The sequence below is a fragment of the Trachemys scripta genome, chromosome 1 (genome assembly GCF_013100865.1).
Source record: "Trachemys scripta elegans isolate TJP31775 chromosome 1, CAS_Tse_1.0, whole genome shotgun sequence".
Lineage (NCBI taxonomy): Eukaryota > Metazoa > Chordata > Testudines > Emydidae > Trachemys > Trachemys scripta.
In genome coordinates, this window is record NC_048298.1 from 208069054 (window position 1) to 208096956 (window position 27903).

Here is a 27903-nt window from a genome sequence, read left to right on the forward strand (position 1 = left end):
TATAGGGGCTAGTGGATCTGATCACCAGTTTAGGATAAACAACTGGCCATGCCCAAGAGTCCAGCTCTTCGGGACTCTTTAACACAAAAAACTGTAACATGTTCTTCAGCTAAGATTGTAGGGCTCTCTGGCCTGCAAGACCTTAAGGTACTGGACCTTAGCCCAGCGCAGGGGGGGTTCTCAGGACTTTCCTGCTCTCTTGCAGCCATCTACTGCAGCCAGAGTGTGCATTCTGAGACTTCTCCTGGTCCCAACCAGCCTCATGAACTGGGGCCCTCAATTATATCCCCTGACTGGGATCCATTAGCACCAATCACTAAATGTTGTCTGGCTGGGACAGATGATTCCCAGCACCTGCCTGCTGGGCTCCTCTTCAGAATAGGACAGGCTGCTCCCCGGCTCCCCTGACCCTTAAAGGGGCACACCGCCCTGTTACGCTGTCCTATAACACTAACATACAATCAATTGTGCAACATTGTGATAAATCCCACAGGAACTCCCACAAGCAGAAAACTTTAAAGTGCACTGCATGGCATTAACCACACTTGGACTGACCTCAACTCCATTATACTCAATGAAGCTTTAGAAGCCCCAAGAAATAAACAAATCACCACCTGCAATATAAATGAGATTGTCCTACTGTTGAAAAGATGGTGCTGAAACCTTTTTCAGAGAGTCTTTTTACAGCACGTTTAAGGTTCACACTGATTTATATTTGTTCTGCAGGATGAAATAATCATGCCGGGATATTTGCATATTGCTGCAAGTCCTTTATCAGGCAAACTCCCTCTGAAGTCAATTTTTTTTAAATTACTTCTGGAAACTCTCATTTTTCCCAAAGCACTATATTGGCTCATGTTAGACTGAGGTACAGATGCCCATTTTGAAGGCACAATCAATTTCAAAACACTGAATAATATATTGATGAGGCCACCAGCAGCGGTATTGTTGCTGCAAGATTACTACTCTGCAGAATTTTGTTTTTAAAAAATATGATGCGCTGCCCAATGAACAAACATTAGATTTAAGTATATAGTTTTACACAAGCACATTTTTAGAAACAGAAGGAAACAAATAATAGCAATATAGCATATTTATATTTATTAAATTTGGTGGGAGGTTTAAATGTGTGATTTTTTTTTTTTAGAATTTGAAATAAATAAAAACAACCAGAGTGTCAAATACATAAATGTTGTCATTTCTATATCACCTGCTATTTGAAAGCTTTTGTAACATATCTTATACAGAATAATACAAATAATTCATAGAAATCATTTCCTCAATTGGAACTTGGGAAGATTCCTCTAGTTGTTGACAAACACGTGGCAATGATACTCAACAGCTTTATGATTTCTGAGAAACAATATCACTGTACTATTTCTCAACATGTCCAAGTGAAAAGAAAGTACCTACAGCAGCAACAGTAGATCTTGGATGATTTTGTTTGTTTTAAGTAATCATCCGATGATTGAAATGCTTATCTGAACTTGGCCAACTCTTTTTTGGTCTAGAAATCAGGCTTGAGATCTTGGAAGAACAGAATTTCTTCCAAACTTTTTTATACTTGGCTCCATTAGGGCTGGAAATATATTCTAGTTGAAACCAAGAAATGCAAAGATCTGAGAAAAAGCAAGCAAAGGAAAGCTAATCAATTTCTTTAGCCTTCAGGAAAAGGTTCAGGTTGGATTTGAGTAGAGTTTTTTATTTCATCTGAACCACATTGCTCATGAACCTGTAATGCTGAGAGAGAAAGCTTAAGAATGTTAAAATATATCTCTTCCTGTAAATAGATTTAAATACTTCATTACTCCTCTACCCTCCTGGAATTAATTAAAACATTTAGTTACTAAGCAGAATATTGGCAGAGGCACTCTGCAAATCGAGCTTCTAATCAAATTAGCAATGAGCAGTCATTCAGACTGTGCAGTTAAGTTATGCACTTAAATACTACTAAACAGATTCAGTGGACACACTAGTAGATATAATCCATCACTAGGAGACTAGCAAAAGGATCTGTCCCAACCAACAATTTATGTGGGTGAGTTGGGTTACCTAAATAGCTTCTTGGAAAATACTTCCTATACAGATTCTAGTCTTTCACCCATTAGAAAAAGACCTTTGGCCAAAGTATCTGAACATCATTCAAGTAGTCTGTACATGGGAATCCGCTAATGAAAACAAGGAAGTGGCTCGTTAACTTGATTTACTATTGACTCTATGAGTAGTGGAAAGAATCTCTTCAAGGGAACGTTAGGAATATAAAAATTTATGTCAGTTGGCAATCCCTGACCTGGTTTTGAAAACTGTGACCCCGAATCAATAACAAATCTAGTATCAGAAAAGTTAAGGTCCACAATATCCCTACACAATCTATGTAATGCCCAGAAGGCAACTTTTATATAAGGATCGCCCATTTTATTTCACTTTTGTGCCTGGTCACTTTCCACTTTGCCTTTAACTCTCTCTAGCACAGACATACAATCTCATTGCTGGTAACTGGTTGGTTGGGTTATATGGTTTAGGGTTGTTTTTTTCTCGTTAAAAAGCAACAAAAATTTGGACCAAGTCTCACATGTTAACCCAGGTGACAACCTGCCTACCTAAATTCTACCTGTCCTGGTGACAACCTGCCTACCTAAATTCCCCCTGAAGTTTCAATAGGATACAACTAGGTAACATATTTTAATTCATTTACTGTCCTAAATTGTTGTGTAGTGTTGGCATGAATTGCTAACCTGCAGCCATGTTACACTGCAGAAGTGATTGCATTTCACTGAAAGGTTAAGTGACTCCTGTATTTAAAGCATGAATGAGTTTGGGGATCATATGAAATGAATGACAACATATCAATATAGGACAATATATTAGTGCCACCAATTAAATGCCTAATGAAGTGGAATATCCCAAATTTATAATACTTGCAAATGATACACCATCTTTTATCTTCACAGAAAAAAATATTCCTCCTCACACAAATATATAGGACACAAAAACCATCAAGAATCAGATTCTGACCTCATTTGGATACCCACATCGATCTTGGATATTGATTCATCAGGAATGTATTTTACTCACAATTCTGCCCTATTAAGGAATAAAATATCCTATCTACATACATTTTTCACCCATGATAGTGTAACACATGGTACCTAATGGCTTCTAAATTCCCATATATGGGTGATCATGTATATATAAAAACCACTGGGTACTAACGGTTACAGCTAAACTTAAATTAACACAGAATTGAACTCACTTTTTAAAATGGATCACATAGCTATGACAAGTAGCATATTAGAAATGTTATACTGTACCTTTAAGATGTGTTTATTGGAGGTTTTGTCATCAGGAGCCACATACAAACGGATGAAGACAGAGTTACTGTACTGACCACGAAAAGTTGCAAGGGTCTGGAGCATGCTGAACTTCCTTTCTGACCATTGTCCTTCAGGTCCGATGTTAGATTCCAGCACAGGCCAACGGAACAGCGAATGCTTCAGTATACTTAACAGTGGCTTTGCATCAACTTTTTCAATTTTATCTTAAATGACAAGATGTGCCAACATTAAAGTTCCAGGCAATTCAAACCCAGTAGTGGGTATAAAGTCATGCCAATGAGATAGAAAGGTTTATAGACTGATAAATTTCTAGGCAAGACTAAACAGAATAGCTCAAACCTAATGCCTTGGGTGGTCTTTTGCTGAAAAGACGCCTCTGAAAATAAGAGTACACCTCTACTCCGATATAACGCGATCCAATATAACATGAATTCGGATATAAAGCGATAAACCAGTACTCCAGAGGGCCGGGGCTGCGCACTCCGGTAGAGCAAAGCAAGTTCGATATAACGCGGTAAGATTGTTTTGGCTCCCGAGGACAGCGTTATATCGAGGTAGAGGTGTATATGACTCCTTTATCACAGTTTATCCAAATCAAGCATTGATAGCCTGGGCAAGGAGAAACTTGCATTGCATTCAGCTGCACTGTGCCTGTACTTGGAATGTAAACCTCTCTACACTCTAATTCTACGGTATGTTCATCATAGCCAATGGAAGAAATGTTTCAGATAAATAATACATAGTGATAATCTAGGTCAGATTTAAAATATAAAGTAAGAATCATTTTAGGACTACAGTGATGGACTCTATGGAACACCCTAAGACTGACAGAAATGTCATTTGTTGTTTAAGAAAACGGGATGAAAAACTTGCCTTTTAAATAATGGCTGTGGGCTAACAGGGAATGAAATAACATGCAGTGACAAAATCCTGCTGGTGATTGCTCAACAACTGGCATAGGAGTTTGATTGCTATTTGCAAACAAAATTGAGAGGGAGTGGGAGTGGCCAGAGTGTGCAACAGAGTGGAGTGGAGTGTGCAACAGAAAAAACATGTAGGCAGTCAGCTTCACAGCATGTTGGAGCATCAGAAAATAAATACTCCATAAGACGGGGGGTGGAAACAACTTCTAAAAAAAAATCCTGGGAGAACAACAGAGGAAAATGTTGAGGAACCAAGTCTACCAGGTTTGATCCCCCACCCCCTCAAGGAACTGACTCAAGAGATTCCAGAAACTTTAAAGATAAATTGTTAACTGCATTTGATCCAGAAGAGCCACAAGTAAAACAGATTTCACAGTACCAGCACCTTGTGGAGACATTAGGGCAGAATGAGATTTTTGGGCAGTGGAGGTTCTAGAGACATACACAAATGTGACTGATGAAGAAACTGTGAGAGTTGAAAGTGGACATAGAGTTACAAGAGACCACAACCTAGGCTAGGGCCAGGTGTAGACACTACAGCTGCACTGATGAGAGGAGAGAGCAAGGAATACTGCAAGCCATCCCGGAGATACTTTGAGAGGGTTCTGCTGTCAGGGCCCAGTTGAAGAGTTGGCTTGTGGGCCCTACCATTTGGGTGCCCCAATGTAGAGGAAATAGGAATGCAAAGAAGAATTTCAATTTTCATTAGAAAAAATGAACATTGTTTCTAGCTTGTTTATGAAAACTACTTGATGGAAGTCATTCACTAAGGTCAAAGAGAACAAGCAGGGGCGGGCCAGCAAAAGACTGAGGGACCTAAAGATCCTGATCTCCTTCACTCTGCCACCCATCCTTTTAATGTCAAATGACTCCACTGAATTTGGGGTGTGTCCCAAAGTATCACCTCACTTACGCTCTCCAAAATCCTCAGGCCAGAACTGTACATACTAGTATGATAATAAAGGAGAGACTTTCGTTAGTGTTGAAGAGCAGGGATGACAAATATTTATTGCAGAGCCTGAAAACTGGCTATCTGACATAGACTCAGGGGTTCAGAGCGAGAAGCCTGAGGGCACAAGCCGAGATGGTAAAGTTTGGAGCCATCTGGTCCTTAATTGCCAGCTGAACAATCCCATCAGAGGATTCTATGAAACAATTTACTCATTTAACCTGTCAGTCAATGCTCCCACATCATTCTGAGAGTCCCTTAATGCATAATCACTTTTCAAAGGAGAACTATGTAAATATGGTATCTTGTGCCTTTGTATAATCAGAGGCACATTGCCTGACTTTATTGACAAAACAAGACTCTGAACTTGCAATTGGATCCATGTGAGTGGATCTTTCATTTGCTTGGAGCCTCACTGAGTTCGGTGAGTACAAATGACGGCCTGCATGGGTACAACCGCAGGGTCTGGGCCTAAGCTTTTACTGCTTTCTTCTGTTAGCGCGTCAGAGCCTAATATGGGTAATATACAGCCCACCCAGGCCCCAAAATAAAATCAAGTTACTTACTCTCATTCATACATGATGAGTAAAGGATCTTGGCTTTCTGTATAGCTTCACTGTCCCGTCTCTTGCTGATAGGTTTCTGTAGCAGTGCTGTGAAGCATACACAGTAAAATAAGTTTCTCCCAGGCCTTGGAAAATGCAGGGTTTGGTTTGTTTTTTAAACATGCCGCTGGTTGGAAAATGTATCATCATGGGATGACTTCATGGTCTAAATACCACTCATCTCCTCAAAACAACAGTTTTAAATCCTAGCTGGGTTGACTCAAACCTTACCTCTTCCAGGGTACTTAAACTGAGTTACTCTAAAGAGTTGGGAGGGGAGAGAGCCAATAAGGAGGAGACTTTCAAATAACTTTAAAACCCAAGCTTTGAGTTACAATTTTTTAAAAACTGCATTATGAAGGAAGTGAAAATCATTGCAGAATATAGCTCATCCTTTTTCTTTTAAGGCAGGGTCGGGGAGGATAGATCTTGCAAGTAGCTGAACAAGTCGTTTCATTCCAGGGCCAATGCTGCTCTATACCACTATTTACCAGGGCCAGCTTTTCATTTTTTGGCCACTACCTTTTCCAATAATTTACCATACCACTGTCCACATCAGGGCCGGTGGAAGGATGTTTCGTGCCCTAGGTGAAACTTCCACTGTGTGTGCCCCCCCCGCCCCCGAGCCCCCACCCTGAGTCCCCCCCCCCATGGCAGCTCCCCCACTCCACCCTGAGGCACCCCCCCACAGCAGCTTCCCACCCCCCACCCTGAGGCACCCCCCCTGCCCCAGCTCACCCCTGCCCCGCCTCCTCCCCGAGCACGCTGTTGCTGCTTCACTTCTCCCGCCTCCCAGGCTTGCGGCGCCAATCAGCTTAGGTGCCGCAAGCCTGGGAGGCGGGAGAAGTGAAGCACCCACTGCATGCTCGGGGAGGAGGCGGGGTAGGGGTGAGCTGGGTTGGGGAGTTCCTCTGCGTGCCACGCCCCCCCCCCCGCTGCAGGCGGCCCTCCCCCCGCTGCACTGCCCCAGCTCCCTCTGCCTAAATGCCGGCGGCAACCAGGGCGGCCAAAGATCTGGCCACCGCGGTCGCTGCCGAAGAAAATGGCGCCCCCCCAAATCCTAGCACCCTAGGCGAGGCCTGGTCCCCATTGTTGTCTCTTATAGGATGGGCACAAGAGTGAAGCTTGGTGATGACAGTCAATTCCATGCTGGAGGAATGGGGCAGCTTTCTCTCTACCAGTTACAGTACTAGAGACTATGAGGATGAGTGCCCATAATGGCCACTGTCTTCAGTAGTATTTTAAGGAACTCAGCATTTCTCAGGAGGCACTCAGCACTTTGAAGGACCTGGCATAAAGAACATTACAAATACGACTCACATCCACCCATTTGAGGAACAGAAATCTACACACAGAAAAAAATAGCAGAAGCCAACAAAAATTCTCCTACCAGTTAATGTATAATGCTTATTCTCCTACCAGCTAATGCATAATGTAGCAGAGTACTGCAGGTGAAGTTCTTGTATTAACACCTCGGCAACAGTGTGGCTGGCATCAGTTTTGAGTGGTTAAAATTGTCTTATTATAACTGAATAAATACCAAAAATAACAGAACAACAAAATTGTTTGGTTGGTTTTTAAAGAAGTTTTTAACATGACACTGCTGTTTTAGTTTCAGATAAGAATCTCCCCCAGTCTACTGCAGGGCACAATTCCTGATAGATTTGATTCCAAATCTTAATCTTAATATTTCTAAGCTTCATAAACACAACATTATAACTGTCACCAACATATCTCTACCAGAAGGCTCATAAGCAAAGTTCTCAATGGAAGTAGCTCAATCCCTTTATTTTTTTAATAGGATTATCAGATCTGTCCAAAATTTAAATATGGAATTTTAAAGGAAATTGTGATTCAGATCTCAATAAATCTAAAAATGAAAAATAGCCTCCTACTAAAGCCAATGCAATCATTTCTGTTTCTTGCCAGAGAGTTGCAACAGTCATGAAAATTGGAAGCTTACAACATTGGATAGTTAAAGCCTAGCCCAAAGAGGGGAAGACAATAAGCTAAAATAAAATAAAACCAACTCTAGAACTGCACTAACATAAAATCCTATTAAAATCAGACCTGGTGCTTTCCATTGAATAACTTTTTTTTTTTAACTTGCTACAAGAAACAGCTGTAACACTCATTACATTACTGCAAAGAATGACTGAGAGCAAGACACTTCCAATTTGCTTAGAAAAAATAAAAAAATTTGCAAAGAATATTCTGGATTCTAACTGTGAAACATGGGAAGCCCAGTTTTCAAAAATGGGAATCTTAACAAAATGGTCAAATCCTGCATTTGGACCCTCAAAATTGGCTCTTTGGGATAGAAATGCTCTTTTCAGCAGACCCATGTGACTGAGCCTCGAAGTTCAGATTTGGATCCTAACTGCCCCTTGAGAGGATTCCAATCTGGTGTTCTGGTTCAGGCCTCTCTCTCTGCTTTTTATATCCTGAGGTGCTAATGCGAATATCCAAACGCACAATTTGGACATCCTTCTCCTATTTAAACTGCCATGTATGAAAACTTTCAAGTACTAGAATTCTCTTTGCTACCACAAACTTGAGTAAGAGTGAGGAAAGAGGAGGAGGAATGGGTCTCTTTATATCTATATCTACGTACACACACATTATAGGAGGAGCCGGTAGCAACCTCTATATTTAGCCTAACACTTTCCCGTACGAAGGATTCTTGCAACCATTCCTGTGAGAAACTCTCACACCATTGTTTGCAGCAGGCCTTTGATATTGGGCAGGTGGAATGTGCTCATGCTAGAGAAGCACTTTTTCATTGTCTCGAGAAATTCTGTTCATTTTTTGCTGAGGTATAAACTGTTAAAAATTCCTGTTTCTCTTCTCTTGCTTGCGTTCCTCAGGAAAAATGTTGGCAGACTGTCAGAATAATAACTGCATGCACAAATTCTAAGGCCAGGCTCATTTCACCATCAAAGCAGCAGCAACAGAAATATCTGGGAGCTGCCAGAGCAGCTATAGTGGGCTAGGAAAGGGTCCCCCCATCCCCAGACCTGGCTCATGGGCCCAGTGGCCTCTGCCCTCTTCTGAGAGTATCAACATGGGGCAAGGTTTCTTCACCTCACACTGCAACCTCACCACTCAGGCTGAACACCTGTTCCCTAGCAGCCATCCCCCTGTCCCTCTGAGGAGATGGAGTTGCAGATCCTCTAACTCCCAAAGGTAGGGAATAGGAAAGAAAACAGAAAAACTGCACTCAAGATCAACCACCATCCGAACCCACCACATAGTCCACCCCACCCTCTGTGGGCACCAAGTGGGGCAGGAGCTACGCCAATTCCTAGTGGGGGCTAGAGAAAGAGGGAAGAGAGCCAGGCCAGGCTGGGATCCCCCTTTACAAACCAGCCTTCTGCTGCTTACAGCCCATGTAGTTAGTTCTGAAGATCCAGCAGCAGCAATTTGTACTGCAGTGCTAAGAGTTCAGAGTTGAAACTCTGATGATGATGATGATGGGGGAGGGATGGCTACAGTCACACATGATAGAACCTTTTTCCTTTTAAAACAACCTAGAAAATTACATTTAAAGCTATATTAAAAGAAAGTTATTTAGTTTTCAGACTCAAGCACTCAAAAGTTAGGAAGTGTTAGATTTGCACTTGCTTGCACAATTTTAATTCCAGCGTCCTTGTGCGTACGCGTTATGATACAGTCTTTAATTACATAGTCATCTATTACTTTTTCCACAAGATGCTTGCTTCATTCAGTGCACAGGATGTACAAGGGGGCAGAATTAAGGCTGCACAGGCAACAGCAAACCTAGTATTTCCTACCTTTCAAGTGCTTGACTTTGCAACCTAAATAATGTTCTTTTAATACAGATTTTTTAATATTACTCGTGTGCGTGTTTTATCTTCTTATTTCGGTTTGTGAAAACATAGCTTCCTTTTATCCCTAAAGAGAGTGTTAGCCCTCCAAGGACCCCTTTCAAAAAATAAATAACAACAAATTTACTCTATGAAAATACAACTAATTTCAAAACTTTTAGACTCTGCACAGTCCAGCCTATCAAAGAATGTGCCATCTGAAGCTGCTGAGATGCACAGTACCATTGTGTATTGTCTCCCGTTCTCTTTAACATGGGTATGCTTCCTCTTCTCTTGGTTACTTGCCAATATAACGTAACCCACTGGCGCCTGGTCCATGTGTCACTATCAGAGTTCATGTGTAATCCAGCCTGCTGCTAGCCACTACTGATAATTTGATTCCCAAGGCTGTTGAAAGTGACCAGAAATGGAGGTCTGAGACGTGCAGGAAGTGGGGGGTAAAACTGACAAGAGAAGTAGTGAACTAAGAGGAGGGCTAGAGAGGTTAAAATTAACAAAAAGGAAAAATGACACTGATATTACTATGGGATGGAGGGTTCTGAAACACAGGGGAAGGGTGTGAAACTAGTAAAGGAAGCAGGAATAGTGAGAGACCGATATGTGCAACAAACGAAGGCGAGGAGGCTAGCACCACAAAAAGAGAAGGGAATGTAATGCTTCGAGCTATGAAACTGCTGCTTTAGTTTCTTACATGCTGCACATTTACATTTCTAAGAATTCTCCCGGGGCATATGTAACCCACACACCTCCTGGGTGGGGTGTTGTGTCCCATCTAGTGGCACTGAGACCACAGAGGGAGGGAAAGAGAGAGAGATGAATGAGTCTGCTCTACAGCCTTAGCTAAAAGTAGCTTTTAGCTCATGTGGTAGAGACTCATGCACTCAGCTCCAGAAGCTCCCGGTTCGATACGACGCGCTGACGACCAGGGTCTGTCAGCGTTACACATAGAGTTTGACAGTCATTTTGTTCTACGAATTGCTGCAGCCTACTACAGAGGAGACGCCTGCTATGCTAGAGAGTTTACATTTCCTCTTTCTTCTTCTTGTTTCCCCTAATCTAAAATAAAAATATTTCAGAGTACATTGCTGCTCTTTGTGTGTTATTAGTCGTAAAGCTTTTTATTATTAATTATTACTATTATTGAGTAAGGAAAACAGAGTGGGGTGGGAGACACAAGTAGACCAAATTTTCAAGAGAGACCTGGGTCCAGTTTTCAAGGGCTCAGCACTAATAACTGAGGCCAGATTTTCAAAAATGTTTAACTCCCATTTAGGCACCTAGGTAAGGGTCTAGATTGTTAGAGAGTCTCAGCAACCTGCAGCTGCCATTCCAACATCTATAGACAGATTCTCAAGACTTTAGCTGAGTTCTTTTGAAAACCTGGCCTGAGCTGTGGGAAGCAGCACGGGCCAAGGGATGTGCTGGCCGCCGCTTCCTGCAGCCCCCATTGGCCTGGAGCGGCAAACCGCAGTCAGTGGGAGTTGCGATCGGCTGAACCTGCGGATGCTGCAGATAAACAAACCGTCCCGGCCCGCCAGCGGATTTCCCTGACAGCCTGCGTACCAAAGGTTGCTGATCTCTGGAATAGATGTTCCTAAATGACAGCACAGAAAGGTGCCAAATAACTAAGGGCCTACGCCTGAAAGGTATTAAGGACCCACAACTCCCACTGACACCTCTAGTTGTTTCAAGAAGTCAGCACCTCTGAGGCCCTTTTGATGTAAACTCTTCGGGACAGAGACTGTGTCTTCTGTGTCTGTAAGGCACAATATAAAAATGAGTAAGAATAGTTCGTGGATCTTCAGATTCCAGAATCCATTAGTACACTTTGTCTTAGGCACCATGGTCATGGGCATAAAATAGGACTCTAGATAAGTAGTGAGGTAGATTAGAAAGAAGGAAATCTCACTTGTTTTATAACCTCTCTGAAACTAATACTTTATCCCACAGTGTCCATTATAACTAGATTATGCCTTCTCTTTAGTCACTGCTTTAATTTCCTTCAAAGTTCCAAATTAATTTTAAAATTCTTCTCCAAGGGACTTTACTATCAGTCTCATCATCTGATTTCTACACTTCAGTATGTGCCAGATGGCTTGGGCACCGGATTTATTTTATACGTAAAGATAGATATAAATAGGGCAAGTGTCCAAATCTGTTGTTAACTACGCTCCAAAGCTCTGGAATGCTGTAACTTGCCTCATTTAGTGAGTGTCATCTGTGTGCTCTGAACTATGTTCAAGGTGTTCATGGTCTCTTAAACCTTCTGAGTTTTCCAAATTTTTTAACTGGTTTGGGGTCATTTCCTTTTGTCAAGAGAATTAAAGGCTGAAAGACTCTGGTTGCAAATGTCTTTATTTTTGGCTGCCTCGATGTTAAGAATCAGATCAAATCACTTTATATAGCTCTTACTAGATCTTGCCCAAAGCACTGAGGAGATAACTCTAATATAAAATAATATACAATTAGGAACAGTGCTCAACCCTATGAATTCTAGATGCTCAGACATCAATGTGATGGACACAGTACAAAATCTTATTAGATAGGCAGACAGAATCAGTAGCCGCAGCATCTTTCCCTTGGGAAAAGGTATTCTTACTAAATCCATTCAGAGGACACGATAGACTAAAAAGGCAAACTTTCTGAGGTTTACTACCCCTACAGTAAATAGTAATCATCTACTGTTAAAAGTAAGTATAATTCACTTTACAAACTAAGCATTTTTTTCCTTTTCTTTTTTTTAACTATTCTAAAGCTGCCTGAGAATAGCCTTGTGGTTACATTGGTACCTTTAATCTTACTTGCTATTTCTAGCTCTTGTTGATTTTCCAGCCTACAGTCTGACACAGCTTCTCTTTGGTTTTCAGACTCCTTGTTTTATTTACTGCAATGAGAAATCTCTCTTCCCCCCCCCCCCCCCCCAATTTGGACTGCATGAAAAAGAATCTGTTGTACAGCAAGGTCTGGGAAAAGATGGAGCAGTTTGCATTTCATTTTTACTCAGAATAAAAATATAGATTCAAATTACCAAAGTCATGGTACATCTATAAACTGTATACATTCTATGCTATTTTTGATTATTTAGCAGATACAATATATCTCTCGGAAACATATATCAACCAAGCATGTGATTAACTAGGTATATTTGATGCAATAGAAAAACAATATGAGAAGAACGTATTTTTCACACTTCTGAAAACCTTCCTGGTTACAACTGGGGAGAGATTATTATCCCAAGAAAGACAATTACATTTTTGTTTTGTATTCATGTCCCCTGCCCCTGCCTTTACCAACAATTGTAGTAAGTAAACATAGCGAATTTATATATTTGGAAAGAGAGATTTGTTAATGAGTTGAAATATATTACAATACTTTTCATCTTTCACCAGGGAATGAAGAAGGAACCACATGTGTGAGCATGCCAGTTGAAAGGCGTTCAGATACCATAATGATGGGTGCAGTAAAAAAAACTTAATAGATCCATGCTGTATCCTGGAAAGTAGTGACTCCAAAAAGAACTCAAGCATAATAGTGGACAAGCGACTCAACATGACTCCCAATGAGATGCAGTGGCAAAAGAGAGTCGATGTGATTATTGGACGTATAAAAAGGGGAGTAGCGAGGAGGAATAGGGAGGCAATTTTAATGCTGTATACAGTATTGATGATGCTGATACTCAGGTGATCTGTGCCTGACAATAGAGGGGGGGCAGAAGAGGGGCAGCTGGCTTCAGCAGTGTTACTGAATATGTTCAATACAAGCCAAGCAGCAAATCTGGGGGGCATGTGACCCCCCCCCACACACACACACACACATTGCCTCTACTGATACTTGAATTCTGCATCCAGTTCTGGTGTCCACACTTTGAAATGGAATTGCAAAGTGGGAGAGGGTGCAGAAAAGAGCCACAAACATGAGTTAAGGGCTGGAGCAAAAGGCCTTAGAATGAGAGACTTAAAGAGCTCAATAAGTTTCGGTTACCAAAAAGAAGACTGAGAGGTGACTTGATTACAGTGTGTCAATGTACCTGCACTGGGAGAAAATGCTGGTTATGAAAGGGCTTTTTAATGTTGCACAGAAAGGCATAACAAGAACCAATGGCTAGAAGCCAGACAAATTCAGATTAGAAATGAGGCAAAATACTTTCACAGTGAGGGTGATTAACCACTAGAACAAACTACCAAGGGAAGTGATAGATTCTCTAACTCTTGATGTCTTCAGATCAACACTGGATGCCTTTGTGGAAGATACGCTTTAACCAAACACAAGTTTTTGGGCTCAATGCAGGAGGTCAGACTAGATGATCTAATGGTCCTTTCTGGCCTTAAAAACTCTATAAATCTATAAGAAGGATCTCAAAGCAATTTATAGATATTAAGCATGAAGTGGGTACCATTTTATCAACATTTATAGATAAGGAAAATGAGCCAGAGAAGACCAATTCCTGCTTATCTTACTCATGTGAGTAGTCGTATTGATTTCAATGGTCCTCCTTTGTGAGAGTAAAGGCAAGCAGAGTTTGACCCAGAGACAGTAAGGGCTTGATCCTTGGAGGTATTGAATGCCTTTGACTCCCACTGAAGTCAGCAGGAATAGAAATTGCCCAGCATGTCACGTGAGATGCTCAATATCTTGCAGAATCAGACCTTAAATGGCTTGCACTAAGTCCCACAGCAAGTCAGTGCCAGAGCTGGAAATGTCTACTCTCATACTATATGTTTATTCCATACAAAAAAATTATGTTAAAAAAACACTAAAGATGCACCCTGAACCCCTAAAGGTTTACATGTGCAAGGTTAGCTCTGCCACAATGTGCATATGACTATGGGCTTTAATAGTATGATCACATGCCATGATTTTCTCATACTCTCTACGTTGGACATATAGAGAGCCAAACTTGTTAACATTTGTGGAAGATTCTTCCAGTAGTGGGCTGGCCAGGGTAACAGACACCATGATAAAAAACAATAAATGAAAGCCAGAGCTTTTGTTACGGAAGTCATGTCTTGACAAACACACCGCCTTAATTATAGTGGTGCAGATTTACACTAGCACATTCCAAGAAGTATTATTTCAGAATGGTTTGGGGTCAGCTGACATTCATTTAGAATATCTGATTTCTACTTCCATTTTTCAGGAAGTTCCCACAGAGCTTGGATATAAGAGAGAGAAGGCTGACATCTGGGAGTTTTATGAAAGAAGAAACACTAAGTATATAATGTTCTATCTCAAAATAAAAATACCAGCCACAAACATCTAAAATTAGGCACAACATTGTTCCTCTAACTTGACCAGTGGTCTCTTCTCCTGAATTCGATGTGCAGAAATTGAGTTCTGTAGGCTGCATACCACAGCTCCCCTAATATAGAAATCCGGGTAAATGTAGGAGGTTCTGAATAAGATTTAACCAATACATTTTGATCTTTTGCGTATTAATTGGGAACAGGAGTAACTAGTCCTGTCATGCCTCAGAATGAGCTGTTCAGAGAAGACGTTGCTTGTGATATGTTATTTAAAAAAATATTTTATGATGTTGATATTGTGAAACATTTTATTCAAACTACATCTCACTATGACATTCAAGTCTGGATAACTGAAATTACCCATTATCACCCTTCTAGTATATTTTTTTTCTTCCTTAAACTCTTTTGCAATAAATATTCTGGATCAGGTTAACCACTGATCTACACGGAATCATTTCCACTGAAATCAATGAGGTTGCACCTTCTTACATCACTGGTGGATTTGGCCATATGATTTAACTTCACTGTGTTGATCTGGACATTGGTTGTATACCTACCAGCAAAGATATGGCCCCGATTCTGCAAACAGAACCACATGGACCTTTGTGCACACACACCCCAATAGTTCTCTTTGCAGGTTTAGGTCTTATACTTGTATTCTTGTAGCCTGGGATTCAATAAAGATTCTTCCTCAGTCATGGTCCTCTTCCTGATCAGAAGTTAGTTCTGTAGAGTCTATGGAATCCTATGTACAGCACTGTTTCAATACCAATAAAACCCAACCTAGCTTCCACTGTATAGTTATTATAGTATTTGATTACGTTGTTTCATTCTACCATGTTTTAGAAAAGCCAATCATGTTGAGACCTTCTCCGAATGTCAAACATTCTAGCCTACCGATTTTTCCTGTTAAAAATTGGTATTTAGTAAAATATTACTTTTCTGGAATCTCATTGAGATGAGAACTACACTTACTTTTCTTCCCCCAGCACAAGCCACCTTTATTCACCTGCTTGACTCTAGTTCAGATATCTAATTTGCTCAGTCTATAACTCCCACCCACACCACACTCCTTTTTAAAGGTAATCTGCAAAAGGTTGTCCTTTTAAATACAAGCTTGCTTCTAAAATTCCAAAAGAACAAGTAAATTCGAAATCCCTCATAACGCAAAACTGATTCATGCAATTTAGTTGAACCTAATCAGCTCTATATTCAGCTCTATATTCAGATTAAGTATAAGAAATTTTCTTCTTGAAAAAAGGAATGTTTTGAGAAGGTGAAAATGCCCGTATAGAATGGAGTGCGTCTTTCATTCTATGTTTGTGGTGGTTATAATATTGCTAATATTGGCAGCTGTGGTAGAGAAACAATTGGAGTGGTGGCCCTTACAAGTTGTTTAAAACTTTGCAAGAGCTATTTTCAATTTCCTTTCAGTTAACTCATGAAGCTGATATTTTGATCTTTGTTAAAAGTTCAGGAAATGACCAAGTAAGCAGAAAAAAATTTGCAGAAATGTGATTTCATATGCAAAAATTATCTTTGTCAAAACAAAGTCACAATGTTGAGGTCTTTAATTTAAAAAAATAATCAAAACAAACTATGGCCTACTGTATTACCCAGATAGGTTATTTTCTGAAACTGGATGATTATTTTATGAACTCAAAATGAAAAGTATAAAATTTGAATTTTAAAATTTTCACTTTTTTTCTGAATAGTTCACATAGCTCTACAAGAATATCTTAACCTCTAATTCTTCAGGATCCAAGGAGCCAATGTTTGTGTCAAATTTGGTTAAAATACAAATAGACCGATAATTACATTTGTAAACAAAAGCTACACACGTCGTTTCATCTTCAGCAATTTAACTTTCATCAAACCCTTAACACAGACTCATGCTATTATTGTCCCATTCTGTTGTCAATCTTCCACTATCTTTGCTTCTTTCTATACCTTCTCTAGCGCACGCTCTCAGCTCCTCCATTACAATCAAACCCATCAAGCCAACAGAATCATCTCCCTTCAGAGCTCTTGCCAGGCAATCTCCAATGTTAGCATGTTGTCTCTCAATGACACATTTTCAGGACCAGGACATGGGCAGCCTGACTTAGTGGTTGGAGCAGGGGTGGTCATGCCTAGTGGTGAGAGCCAGAGTCCAAGCCAGGGTCAGAGTACAGGAGCCAAGAACTGGGGTCAGGTCTAGTGCAGCAGTCAGGAAGTCTCTCAGTTGCTTGGACAACTTTTCTGGCTTAAATTGTATGAACTAGCCAATCAGTAGGGCCCGTCATCGCCCCTCATCAGCAGTACCTCTGGGAGGGGTTAGAGTTCTGCTAGAACTCTCGCTTCCAGTAGTTCTGGATCAGCTGCCCAGCAATGCTCAGGGTGTGAGGGCTGCTGGTAACCTATGGGCCCAGGTTCGAGACCTATGGACTTACATTATCCCCTTCCCCTAGAGCACATCAGGGTGGCCTAGGGCCTGGTTTCCCAGGATCAGAGTCATGGAAGGCTCTCAGTAGGTCGGGAGCCTGGACATTTTCCATGCGCTCCCAGGAACATTCTTCTTGTCTGCAGCCCTCACAGTTACCCAAATATCAAAGTTTGCCCTGTTTTCTTTTGGAGTTGAGGATTTTGTGGACAATATATTCAGCATGATCTTGGACATGAACCAGAGGGGGAAGGGGTGGGAAGGGGTTTTGCACAAAAGGCTTCAGCAATGACATGTAGAACTTTGAGTGTATCCAAAGGGATTGAGGCAGGGGGAGCTTAAAAGTGACTGTGTTGACTTAGTTGAGAATTTGATAAGGACCAAGAAACTGGGAGTCTAACTTGCGGGATAGCCTATCCATGTGTAGGTATTTGGTGGACAACCACACTTTGTGGCTCCCAGATAAGAAAGGACCTTGCTGTTGACACTAATCCACATAGTGCTTGTATCTCCTCTTAGCATCTTTCAGGTGAGCTTTCACATCCCTTGGGTCTGACATATCAGTTGTACCTGGTTTGCAGATGCAGGGTTGGAGGAAATCGTGCGTAGTTCCAGGTGGAAATGAGGGGGGGTACCTATAATTGAATAGAAAGTGCTTTGCCCTGTGGAAGCATGTTCTACATTGTTGTACACAAACTCCACCATGGGTAACAGACAGGATCAATCATTCTGATGATGATTAATATGGCACCAGAAGTACTGTTTCCAGAATTTGATTAATTTTCTCCATTTGGTCATTTTCTGGGGGTGGTACGCAGATGAAGGGCTGGCGCAAAACGACTAATACTCAGACGGCCTCTCTCCAGAAGCGGTGTACATATTGAAGCACTCTGGAAGACAATTAAGACAAGTGACATGGTTCACCCAGAGCTGAGCAGTTTCCCCAGAGGAGGGCAGCCCAGTGCAGAGAATAAAGTGGGCCATCTGGAGAAGTGGTCCACTGCACACAAGACTGTTCTAAATTTGTTGGATTTGGGTAATTCTGATAGGAAGTCTAGGGTGATGATTGCTCAGGGTCTGGATGATACCTCAAGGGATTGCAGGAGTCTGAAGGGTTTATCAGATGGTGCCTTGGCAAGGGTGCAGGAGTTACAGGAGGAAGTATCGGTCTGTATTATGGCTCACATGTGGGGCCACCAAAAGAACTGTGAGGCAAGCTGTTGGGTTTTGGTACAGCCAAAATGACCTGCTGGGGGGAATCATGGAAGGCGTGCAGAGCTACAACTCTTGTGGGGCCTTCTTTTATGTAGAGTATCCCTTAGCAGACATCCGGTGCCTTCTTGTTTAACACTTTCTGGTCATTGGTGGGGGAGGGGATGCCTGGGTTGAGCCCAACCAGATCCAGGCAGACAGGTTTCAACAAGGGGACATGCCAAGAAAGTTCTGGGGCTTGAGAATGCTTGAGGCTTCAGGGCTCGGGCCTTTCAGGTCTGCAAGATGCTTTCCTTTTCAGAACAGCACATTGACCTTTCTCTTTTTAGACTCTGACAGGAGATAACAAAATAGAAGTGTGAGAAGAATAGGGCCCAGAGAAGTTTCATTGATTAAGGGCCTTGGCCCTTTGCAGATATTCCAATTTCTTATGGTTGGTATTCACCTGGACTGGGGACCAGACCCCTCAAGATAGTGGCACCATTCCTCAAAGGCAACCTTAATTGCCAGGAGATCCTTATCCAGGATTTCAGAGTTTTGTTCTGCAAGGGTGAGTTTTCTGGAATAGAAAGTACATAGATGCAACCCTGTTGGGAGGCTGCACCTCTGGGAAAGCACTGCCCCAATCACTATGTTGGAAGTATCTGTTTCCATGATGAAGGCTTCTGTGGGATTTGGGTGGACCAATAAAGGGGTAGAAGTGAATGCGAGTTTTAGCATTGAAAGGACTGTTGAGCCTCAGAGACCCAGTGGAACTGAATGCTTTTGTGAAGCAGGGAGGTGAGGAGGGCGACTCGTTCTGGGAACCTCAGGATTAACTTATGATAGAAGTTAGCAAATCTCTGGAAATGCTGCAGGTCTCAAACATTCCACAGTGTCACCCAAACGAGGACCGCCTTCACTGTGCAGGAGTGCATCTTGACACCCTCTGGGAATTGGAGCAACCCTAGAAACTCTATGGAGGACTGGTGAACTACAGACTTTTCCACCTTAATGAAGAGGCTGTGCTGGCATGGCCTTTTGATGGTGGTACAGATATGGGTTGCCTGCCCCAGTCCCGAACTTCTGAAGATTGTTGTATGTGGCTTGGAATCAGTAATTTAGGCCATCCCGGGTGTATACCCAGACAGCCTCCACATGATCTTACCACTCGCATGAGTGATGGTGGATAGCAATTCTTGATTATGGGTTGGTTCAGAGCCCGGTAACCACACACACACACACACACACACTCAGAGGCTTCCATTCTTCCTTTTCATGAAAAGTACTGGCACCCCAGTGGGACAGGTGGATTTGCAAATAAACTCTTTGGGCAGGTTTTCTTGAAGGTAAGCCTGCAGGGCAGATAGCTCAGGCTCGGACATGGCATAAATGCACCCAAACAGAATCTTTCTTCATCCCTGGTTGCTATTCTATGGGGCAGTCATACTCCCGCTGTGGTTCTCACAGACCACACCCAGAACTGTTGTAGTTGGGGCACCTCATTCCAGGCCATCTCTGACATGAGCCAGCAGAAATGCACTGCATAGGAGGCAGCTGTACCTTGCCACTGTCGGAGCTTATGCCGGGCAGCTTCTGTGGTGCAGGTGCAATTGGGATCACCAAAGATGGTTGATATCTTTGATATCTGGGCTGGAAGGTGCCCCAGTTAGACAACACCGGACTTTCAATCTCACGTAAAGGTCAGGCCCAGCCCGATGCTTCTCCGGTCAGGAAGCTGACTAGCAGGTCTACTCTGGCTGCTTCGGAGGAGTACATCTGTGGGTGAAGCAGGAACTGGAGGCAGCATTGATTCATGAAACCTCAAAATCTTTGGCAATCCCGGTCAAAGCATTCTGGCAGAGGAATGATGGGTGCTGGCTCAGGTCCAAAGCACAGTGCTCTCAGTAAGAAGCTGGAGCACTTGGTCCTGCAACCTTGGTTTTCAGCAGCCAGCTGCATAGCCTGTGCCTGGCATCACTTGACTGTCTGCCTGACTGCGGGCTACCTGCTCATGAGATGCCAGTGTTCCTTGGGGTGGAAGGGGCTCTGCTGGATCTATGCCTGGAAGGTTATGCTCTGTCAAGGGGTTAGTGGTCCAAGCAAGCTGTCAGGACTGGGACATGGGTGGTCTGGCCTAGTCAGGCCTAGTCAGAACTCGAGTCCAACCCAAGGATCAACCAAGAGTCCAGGGATCAAGCAAGAGTCAGGTCCAGTGCAGCTGTCAGGAAGTCTCTCCATTGCTCAGACAACTTCCTGTGCCTCCTTCTGGCTCAAATTGTATGTTTCAGCCAATCATTATTGTCCTTAGTCAGGATTCTTGTGGGCAGTGCCTCTTGGAGAAGTCAGAGTTCTGCTATTCTCTCACTTCCAATAGTTCTGGGTGTTACCCAGTAGCAGCCAACGTGTGAGAGCTGTGTGGGAACACAGGTTCGAGACCCATGTGCACTCTCACTCATTTCTAGATTACTCTGGGGCCAGAGTGTGGTAAGACCTGCTGGGATGTTCAAGGGAAAAAGAGCCAAGAAGCCATTCTCCTCATTGTATTTTGTACATGGGACAGGTACAACCTCAGCCCTTGTGCACCAACAATAGTGGAAGGAATCCCAGTAAAGCAGGCAGAGGATGGGGACATGATCCCATCCCACTCCATGCTAGCCAGTGGAGAGGAGCAGGCATCTGCTAACGAAGTGCAACCTACTAAATCATACTAAGCTGTTACTGCTGTGTATGCTCTCCCAGGGCTCCAAGAGGCACCACAGGCAGAGGCGTAAAGCTACACTTTTGTCCAGTGTGCGCTTTTAATTAGGAATAAGAAAATATTCCTTTCCTGCCAGGCCAAGTAGAAGCAATCCAGGGCACTGGACACAATGCATGTAGACCCTCTCATGTTATATCCTACCCCTTCTTGGGTGGCAGCAGGTTTGAGAGTTCTGATGAACAGGGCTGCTTACAACTCTTGGAGCTACTGACTCAGGCTGTGTACAGGCTCAGGCAGGCACCACTTCACTTTAGTTCACCTTTTGAAGCTTTTATTTGCATCCATGAGGGCTACAAATCTAATTAACAAAAAAAAATAAAAAGCTGAGATCTTGTTAGCTGACTCCAGGATTCCAGGCCCCAAGCATGGGCCAACACAGCCTATGCCTTAATCCAGGCCTGCTCTGTTTTAATCTACTGCCTCCTTTTTTTATTTTAAAGTACATCTCATGATATAAACATCAACACCAATTAGACTGTCTCGACAAACGTGTTTCATTTTTGACATAGTAAATATCCATCAGCCTCTCTCGTGAGGGTAGTGTATTTCTTACCGTACATAGTCTAGTGACACTTGAAAATAATTGGCCCATCAGGATTCCTTTGGCATTTATGATAATGCTCTTAAATCATTGTGAATTAATGCAACATTAATGATGATGTAATTAATATGCATTTCCATAGGAATTCCATGATGATTTAGCAATTAATCAGTCAACGGTGATACTGAATCTCAAGAGAAATAAAATAAGCTGAACAAATCTTTCAAGACAAACAATTCCATAAAAAGTGCACTTATACAAACAAATCGGATTCAAATAATAACATTTTAGTTTTGCTTTTTTTCCTAAGAAGCCATTTTGCCATCCAATATCAATTTCAGCAACATGGAGATTTACGTGAAAATACCAGTTATACAGCTGTGCTAATATAATTGCTTCCTAATGCTGTTCATAGGTGCCTGAAGGCCAAACTATGCAGCATGTTGCCCAAATGACAATGCTTTGAAAGTCTGTTGCTACAATTTCAATATTTTGTAAAGGCTTTTTGAGCTTGTGTGTGTGAAAAGATAAACGTCACTTGAGTTCAGATAAAACTGAACAAACGTAACTATGCACAAACTAAAACAACATTAGTTGATAAACTATTGGAGAAGGGAGGGTCTGTTTTCACTGACCTAATTTCAACATTATTTTCATAAATGCTTTGGAGGTATACTCTCGTGGCACCATGCAACAGGGGGTTATACACAAGTAGCCATAAGAGAGTAGAACCATTTATTTATAATAGTGGCATATGAGTAATAGGCAAAATTGTTAAAATAGAGCCACAATGTTATGTTTAACAGCAACGTTAAGCTTTACTTCGTGTTATTAATAGTTTTACCATGCATTTTCAATAACTGTTTTTCATCAGGGAATACGGAAAATTAGATGACATGGATTTTCATGGTTTTAAGGTAATAAATGTATCTTTTTTCTAGAATTAAAGGTACAAAGAAAACACTGATAGCTTTAGAATTTTTTATCTTTGGATACAAATCTAACATTTTGATGCACACAACAGCTTCAATATATAAGTTTGGTACAAAACTACTATAAATACTGCCTCAAAAATAGAATGAAAGGGTGATAGAAAGTCAACTCTGGGGAACCGATGTAGTGAACTCTCACAAGACTCGTAAGCAAGAAGGTGGTGTTCTGCTCTCCCAACCAGAGAGGCTCTGTGGGAATCCTGTGGCTCAGCTGCTGTGGAGCCATAAACCTCATTCAAGAACCAAAATGATCTCCTTTCTTCACCCACGGTTTCCCAAACACGCATTACAAATACAGCTTTTCTTTCTAGCTGTCACAAGAGCCTGCAAAACTTCCTGGCTGCTCCACTTCCCATTCAGGTATGATACTTTAACAAAAAATAAGTTGTTAACCTGTACTGAGTTGGCAGACTTTCATATCTTATTTTACCTTTCTGGCAACATCTCATATTTTAATTAATGCTCGATTCTCAAATTTTATGCAAAGATATAAATACCTACTACTTATTGTACCATTATTAGTGGAATTGAAGTCAGAAGGCCCATGTTCCCTGGAGGAACTGTTATTGACCAGACTCCAGCAAAAAAGGGAACATGGGGAGTTAGACTGGAAGTAATTCAGCCACATGGGGAGAGCAGTGTAAAAGGTTAGCGCCACTCTTCGTAAATGAAACACTTATATACAATATTTTATAGTCCAATAATTTGTACTCATTAGCTAATTAAATGCTTACAATAGGTCTACAATGCAGGTAATATACATGTTTTACAAATGGGGAAAACTAAAGCACAGCATGTACTAAGATTAAAAGAAAATATTGGAGCCAGAGAATTCAGGAGTTCTGTGTTTGGATTAATGGAGCACACTTCTCAATTCTGTTTCATCATTTGGCATCACCCTTTGGGGATGAGCAAACTGGCTCAGAGAATGAGAAAAGGTCTGAACTCTTACTAAAAATTGGGACTTGGGAACTATCTGTCAATAAAGTAAAAATCTCAATTCAAAACACTGAAAGCTTCACCAAGTACTTTCTGAAAAACGCTGTTTTTCATATTATGTTGTTAGATTAGAAACCCATCCTTAATAGTATTGGAAAGAATTCTCAACAAACTCAATCATTGATATACAGAATGAGGAGGAAGAAGCTGGTGATATCACTTCTAAATGTGATCCTGAATATGAGACAAGAAGTAGGAATAATGATAGCAATGAATGCCACACTAATGATAACATGCAAACAAAACAGACAACACTGAGTGCCACACACCCAAGAGATTCTTCATTGTTATAAATGACATAGTCCTACATGTATGCAGAGTAATTGTAGCTGTGTCGGTCCAAGATATTAGAGGTACAAGGTGAGTGACCAACTTCCGTTGGTGAGACAGACAAGCCACACAGAGCTCAAAGCTTGTCTCTCTCACCAACAGAAGTTGCTCCAATAAAAGATATTACCTCACCCACGCAGCCCCACATGACATTATCATAAGCAAACTAGGGAAATGTGGTCTAGTAATTGTAAGGTGGGTACACAACTGTTATAAGATCATACTCAAAGAATAGTTGTCAATGATTTGCTGATAAACTGGAGCATGTATCTAGTGGGGTCCCACAAGGGTTTCTCCTGGGTCTGGCAACATTTATTTTAATTTATTTAATAACAGGGACAATAGAGTTGATAGTAGGTTTATAATATTTGTGGATGACACCAACCTGGGAGGGGTTACTAGCAAGTTTAGAATTCAAAATGACATTGACAAATAGGAGAACTTATCTGAAATCAACAAGATGAAGCCCAATAAAGACAAGTGCAAAGTACTATACTTAGGAAGAAAAAATGAAATGCAAAAATATTTTTCCGCTAAAAAGGAGAGGTTAATAGTGCATCACAAATTGAAAAGGAGTCAACAGTGTGACTGTAAAATGTGATAGTAAAAAAGGCCAATAAAATTCTTGGATGTATTAACAGGAGTGTTGTAAGTAAGAAATGGGAGGTATCCGTCCCACTCTGGTGAAACCTCATCTGAAGTACTGTGTCTTTGGTGCCACACTTAGAAAGATGTGCACAAATTGGAGAAAGTTCAGAGGAGAGCAACAAAAATGATAAAATGTTTAGAAAACCTGACTTATGAGGGAAGGTTAAAGAAGCTGGGCATGTTTAGTCTTGAGAAAAGAAGCGTGAGGGGAGGCCTGATTACAGTCTTCAAATATGTTGAGGACTATTATAAAGGGGATGGTGATCAATTTTCCTCCATGTCCACTGAAGGCAGGACAAGAAATAATCAGCTTAATCTGAAACAAGGGAGATTTAGGTTAGATATTAGGAAAAACTTTCTAACTGTAAGGGCAGTTAAGTACTGGAATAGGCTTCCAAGGGAGGCGGTGGATCCCTGTCATTGGAGGCTTTTCAAAACACGTTTAACAAACACCTGTCAAGGATGATTTAAATAATCTTGGTCCTGCTTCAGTGCTGGGGGCTGGAGGATCTCTTGAGGTCCCTTCTAGCCCTAGCTTTTGTGACAAAGTCAGACCTGACAGCTATAAGAGAGTGCTGGAAGGCAGGTATATCAGTCCTAGAATGGTGAAGGCCCTTTTCCCTATGAACTGAGAAGAGGTTACTTCAGATTAATTAGAGACACCTGAGTCCAATTAAGGGCCTTTAAAAAAAAAAAAAACCTCTGGTGAAAGAGAGAGAGGATGGATGAGAAAAGCTGCAGCAGGGTTAGAGACAGGTAGGGTTGCCAGGTATCTGGTTTTCGACCTGAACACCCGGTCAAAAAGGGACCCTGGCGGCTCCAGTCAGTACCACTGACCAGGCTATTAATAGTCCAGTTGGCGGGGCTGGCAAGCTCCTACCTGGCTCCGTGCGGCTCCCCAGAAAGTGGTGACATGTCCCTTGGCTCCTAAGCGGAGGAACGGCCAGGGGGACTCTGCATGCAGCCCCCATCCTGTGCGTTGGCGCCACAGCTCCCATTGGCCAGAAACGTGGCCATTGGGAGCTGGGGGGGCAGCGCCTGTGGGCGGAAGCAGTGCACAGAGTCACCTGGCCATGCCTCTGCCTAGGCGGTGGCAGGACATGCTGGCAGCTTCCCAGGAGCCACCTGAGGTAAGCACCGCCTGGAGCCCACACCCCAAACCTCCTCCCGCACCCCAACCCCCTGCCACAGTTCTGAGTCCCCTCCTGTACCCACACTCCCTCCTGGATCCTGCACTTCAAACCCCCTCCCATGTCCCAACCCCCTGCCCCAGCTCAGAACTCCCTCCCACAATCCAAACCCTTCAGCCCCAGTCTGGAGACCCCTCCTGCACCCAAAACTCCTTATCCTTAGCCCCACCCCAGAGCCCACACCCCCAGTCGGAGCCCTCACACAACACACCCTGCACCCCAACCCTTGCCCAGCGCCCCCTCCCACACCCTGAACCCCTTATTTCTAGCCCCATCCCAGAGCCTGTATCCCCTCCCACTTCCTAACCCCCACACCTCAGCCCAGAGCCCTCCCACACACACTGAACCCCTAAGCCCCTTCCCTCTGCCCAGAGCCCCCTCCTGAACCCCAAACCTCTCATCCCTGGCCCCACCCCAGAATCTGCACCCCCAGCCAGAGCCCTCCCCCTTTGCACCCCAACGCTCTGCCCCAACCCAGAGCCCCCTCCTGCACACTGAACCCCTCATTTCTGGCCCCAGGAGCCCCCACCCCCAGCTGGAGCCCTCACCTCCTCCCGCACCCCAACCCCCACCCCAGCCCAGTGAAAATGAGTGAGAGTGAGTGAGGGTGGAGAAGAGCAAGCAACAGAGGGAGGGGGATAGAGTGAGCAGGGACGGGGCCTCGGAGAAGGGGCAAGGGGTGGGGCAAGGATGTTCAGTTTTGTGAGATTAGAAAGTTGGCAACCCTAGAGACAGTCGGGGCAGTCAGGGGACAGGGAGCAGGGAAAAAAGGATTTTCCTAGGTCAGGGGTGGGTAAACTTTTTGGCCCAAGGGCCACATCGGGGTTGCGCAACTGTATGGAGGGCCGGATAGGGAAGACTGTGCCTCCCCAAACAGCCTGGCCCCCGCCCCTTATCTGCCCCCTCCTACTTCCCGCCCCCTGACTGGCCCCCTCAGAATCCCCAGCCCATCCAACCCCCCCTCTGCTCCTTGTCCTCTGACCACCCCCTTCCGAAACCCCCGCCGCCTATCCAACCCCCCTGCTCCCTGTCCCCTGACTCCCCCGATCCCTATCCACAAACCCGCAACCTGACAGCCCCCCCGGGACTCCCACCCCCTATCCAACCGCCCTCTGCTCCTCTTCCCCAACCACCCCCACCCGGGACCCCCCACCCCTAACTGCGCCCCGGGATCCCACCCCCTTATCCAACCCCTCCTGCTCCCTGTCCCCTGACTGCCCTCCCAACCCCTATCCACATCCCCGCCCCCCGACAGGCCCCCCGGGACTCCCACTCCCAACCTTCCCTGTTCCCCATCCCCTGACCCCCCCCCCCCCCAGAAACTCTGCCCCATGCAACCACCCCCTTCTCCCTGACTGCCCCCCTGGACTCCTCACTCCCTTACCCAACCCCCCCCTCCCTCCCCCTTACCAGCAGCAGGAGCTCACAGCCGCAACACCTGGCCAGAGCCAGCTGTGCTCCCCACACTGCCCAGCGGGAGCGGCGGGCCAGAGTGTGGCCCGCATGGCAGCGTGGCTGCAGGGGAGGGAGAGACAGCGGGGGAGGGGCTGGGGACTAGGCTCCCCGGCCAGGAGCTCAGCGGCCGGGCAGGATGGTCCCGCAGGCTGCATGTGGCCCGCGGGCCGTAGTTTGCCCACGTCTGTCCTAGGTGGAGCTGCTTGCCTCCCTTTAGGGGAAACACTGAGTTTACTTCTATTTGGGGAAGGGCTGGCAACCAGAAGCCAGCATAATGAGTCAATGATCCAGTGAGGGGCAAGGAAATGTATTTCTTTTGTATTGTGGGTTTTTTTTTTATTATTATTTTTATTAAGAGAACTACTCAGGCCTACCAGGAGGCCCACTGTAAATAGGCCAAAGTTAAGAATTAAAAACGTCCAGCACAGGACTGATTTACTCCAGCCCTTCTGGCCAAAGTGAGAAATGCTG

At 43.4% G+C, this 27903-nt stretch overlaps 1 protein-coding gene across 1 annotated transcript in view; it reads right to left on the minus strand.

Annotated features, from left to right (window-relative positions):
- Positions 1 to 27903, minus strand: part of PHEX (phosphate regulating endopeptidase homolog X-linked) — a 136489-nt gene that overhangs the window by 90257 nt on the left and 18329 nt on the right. Inside the window, exons 4-5 of the mRNA XM_034755287.1 lie at positions 5774 to 5860; positions 3312 to 3538 (exon numbers count right to left, since the gene is read on the minus strand). Coding sequence (XP_034611178.1) covers positions 3312 to 3538; positions 5774 to 5860 — 314 coding nt within the window. The remainder of the gene's footprint in view (positions 1 to 3311; positions 3539 to 5773; positions 5861 to 27903) is intronic.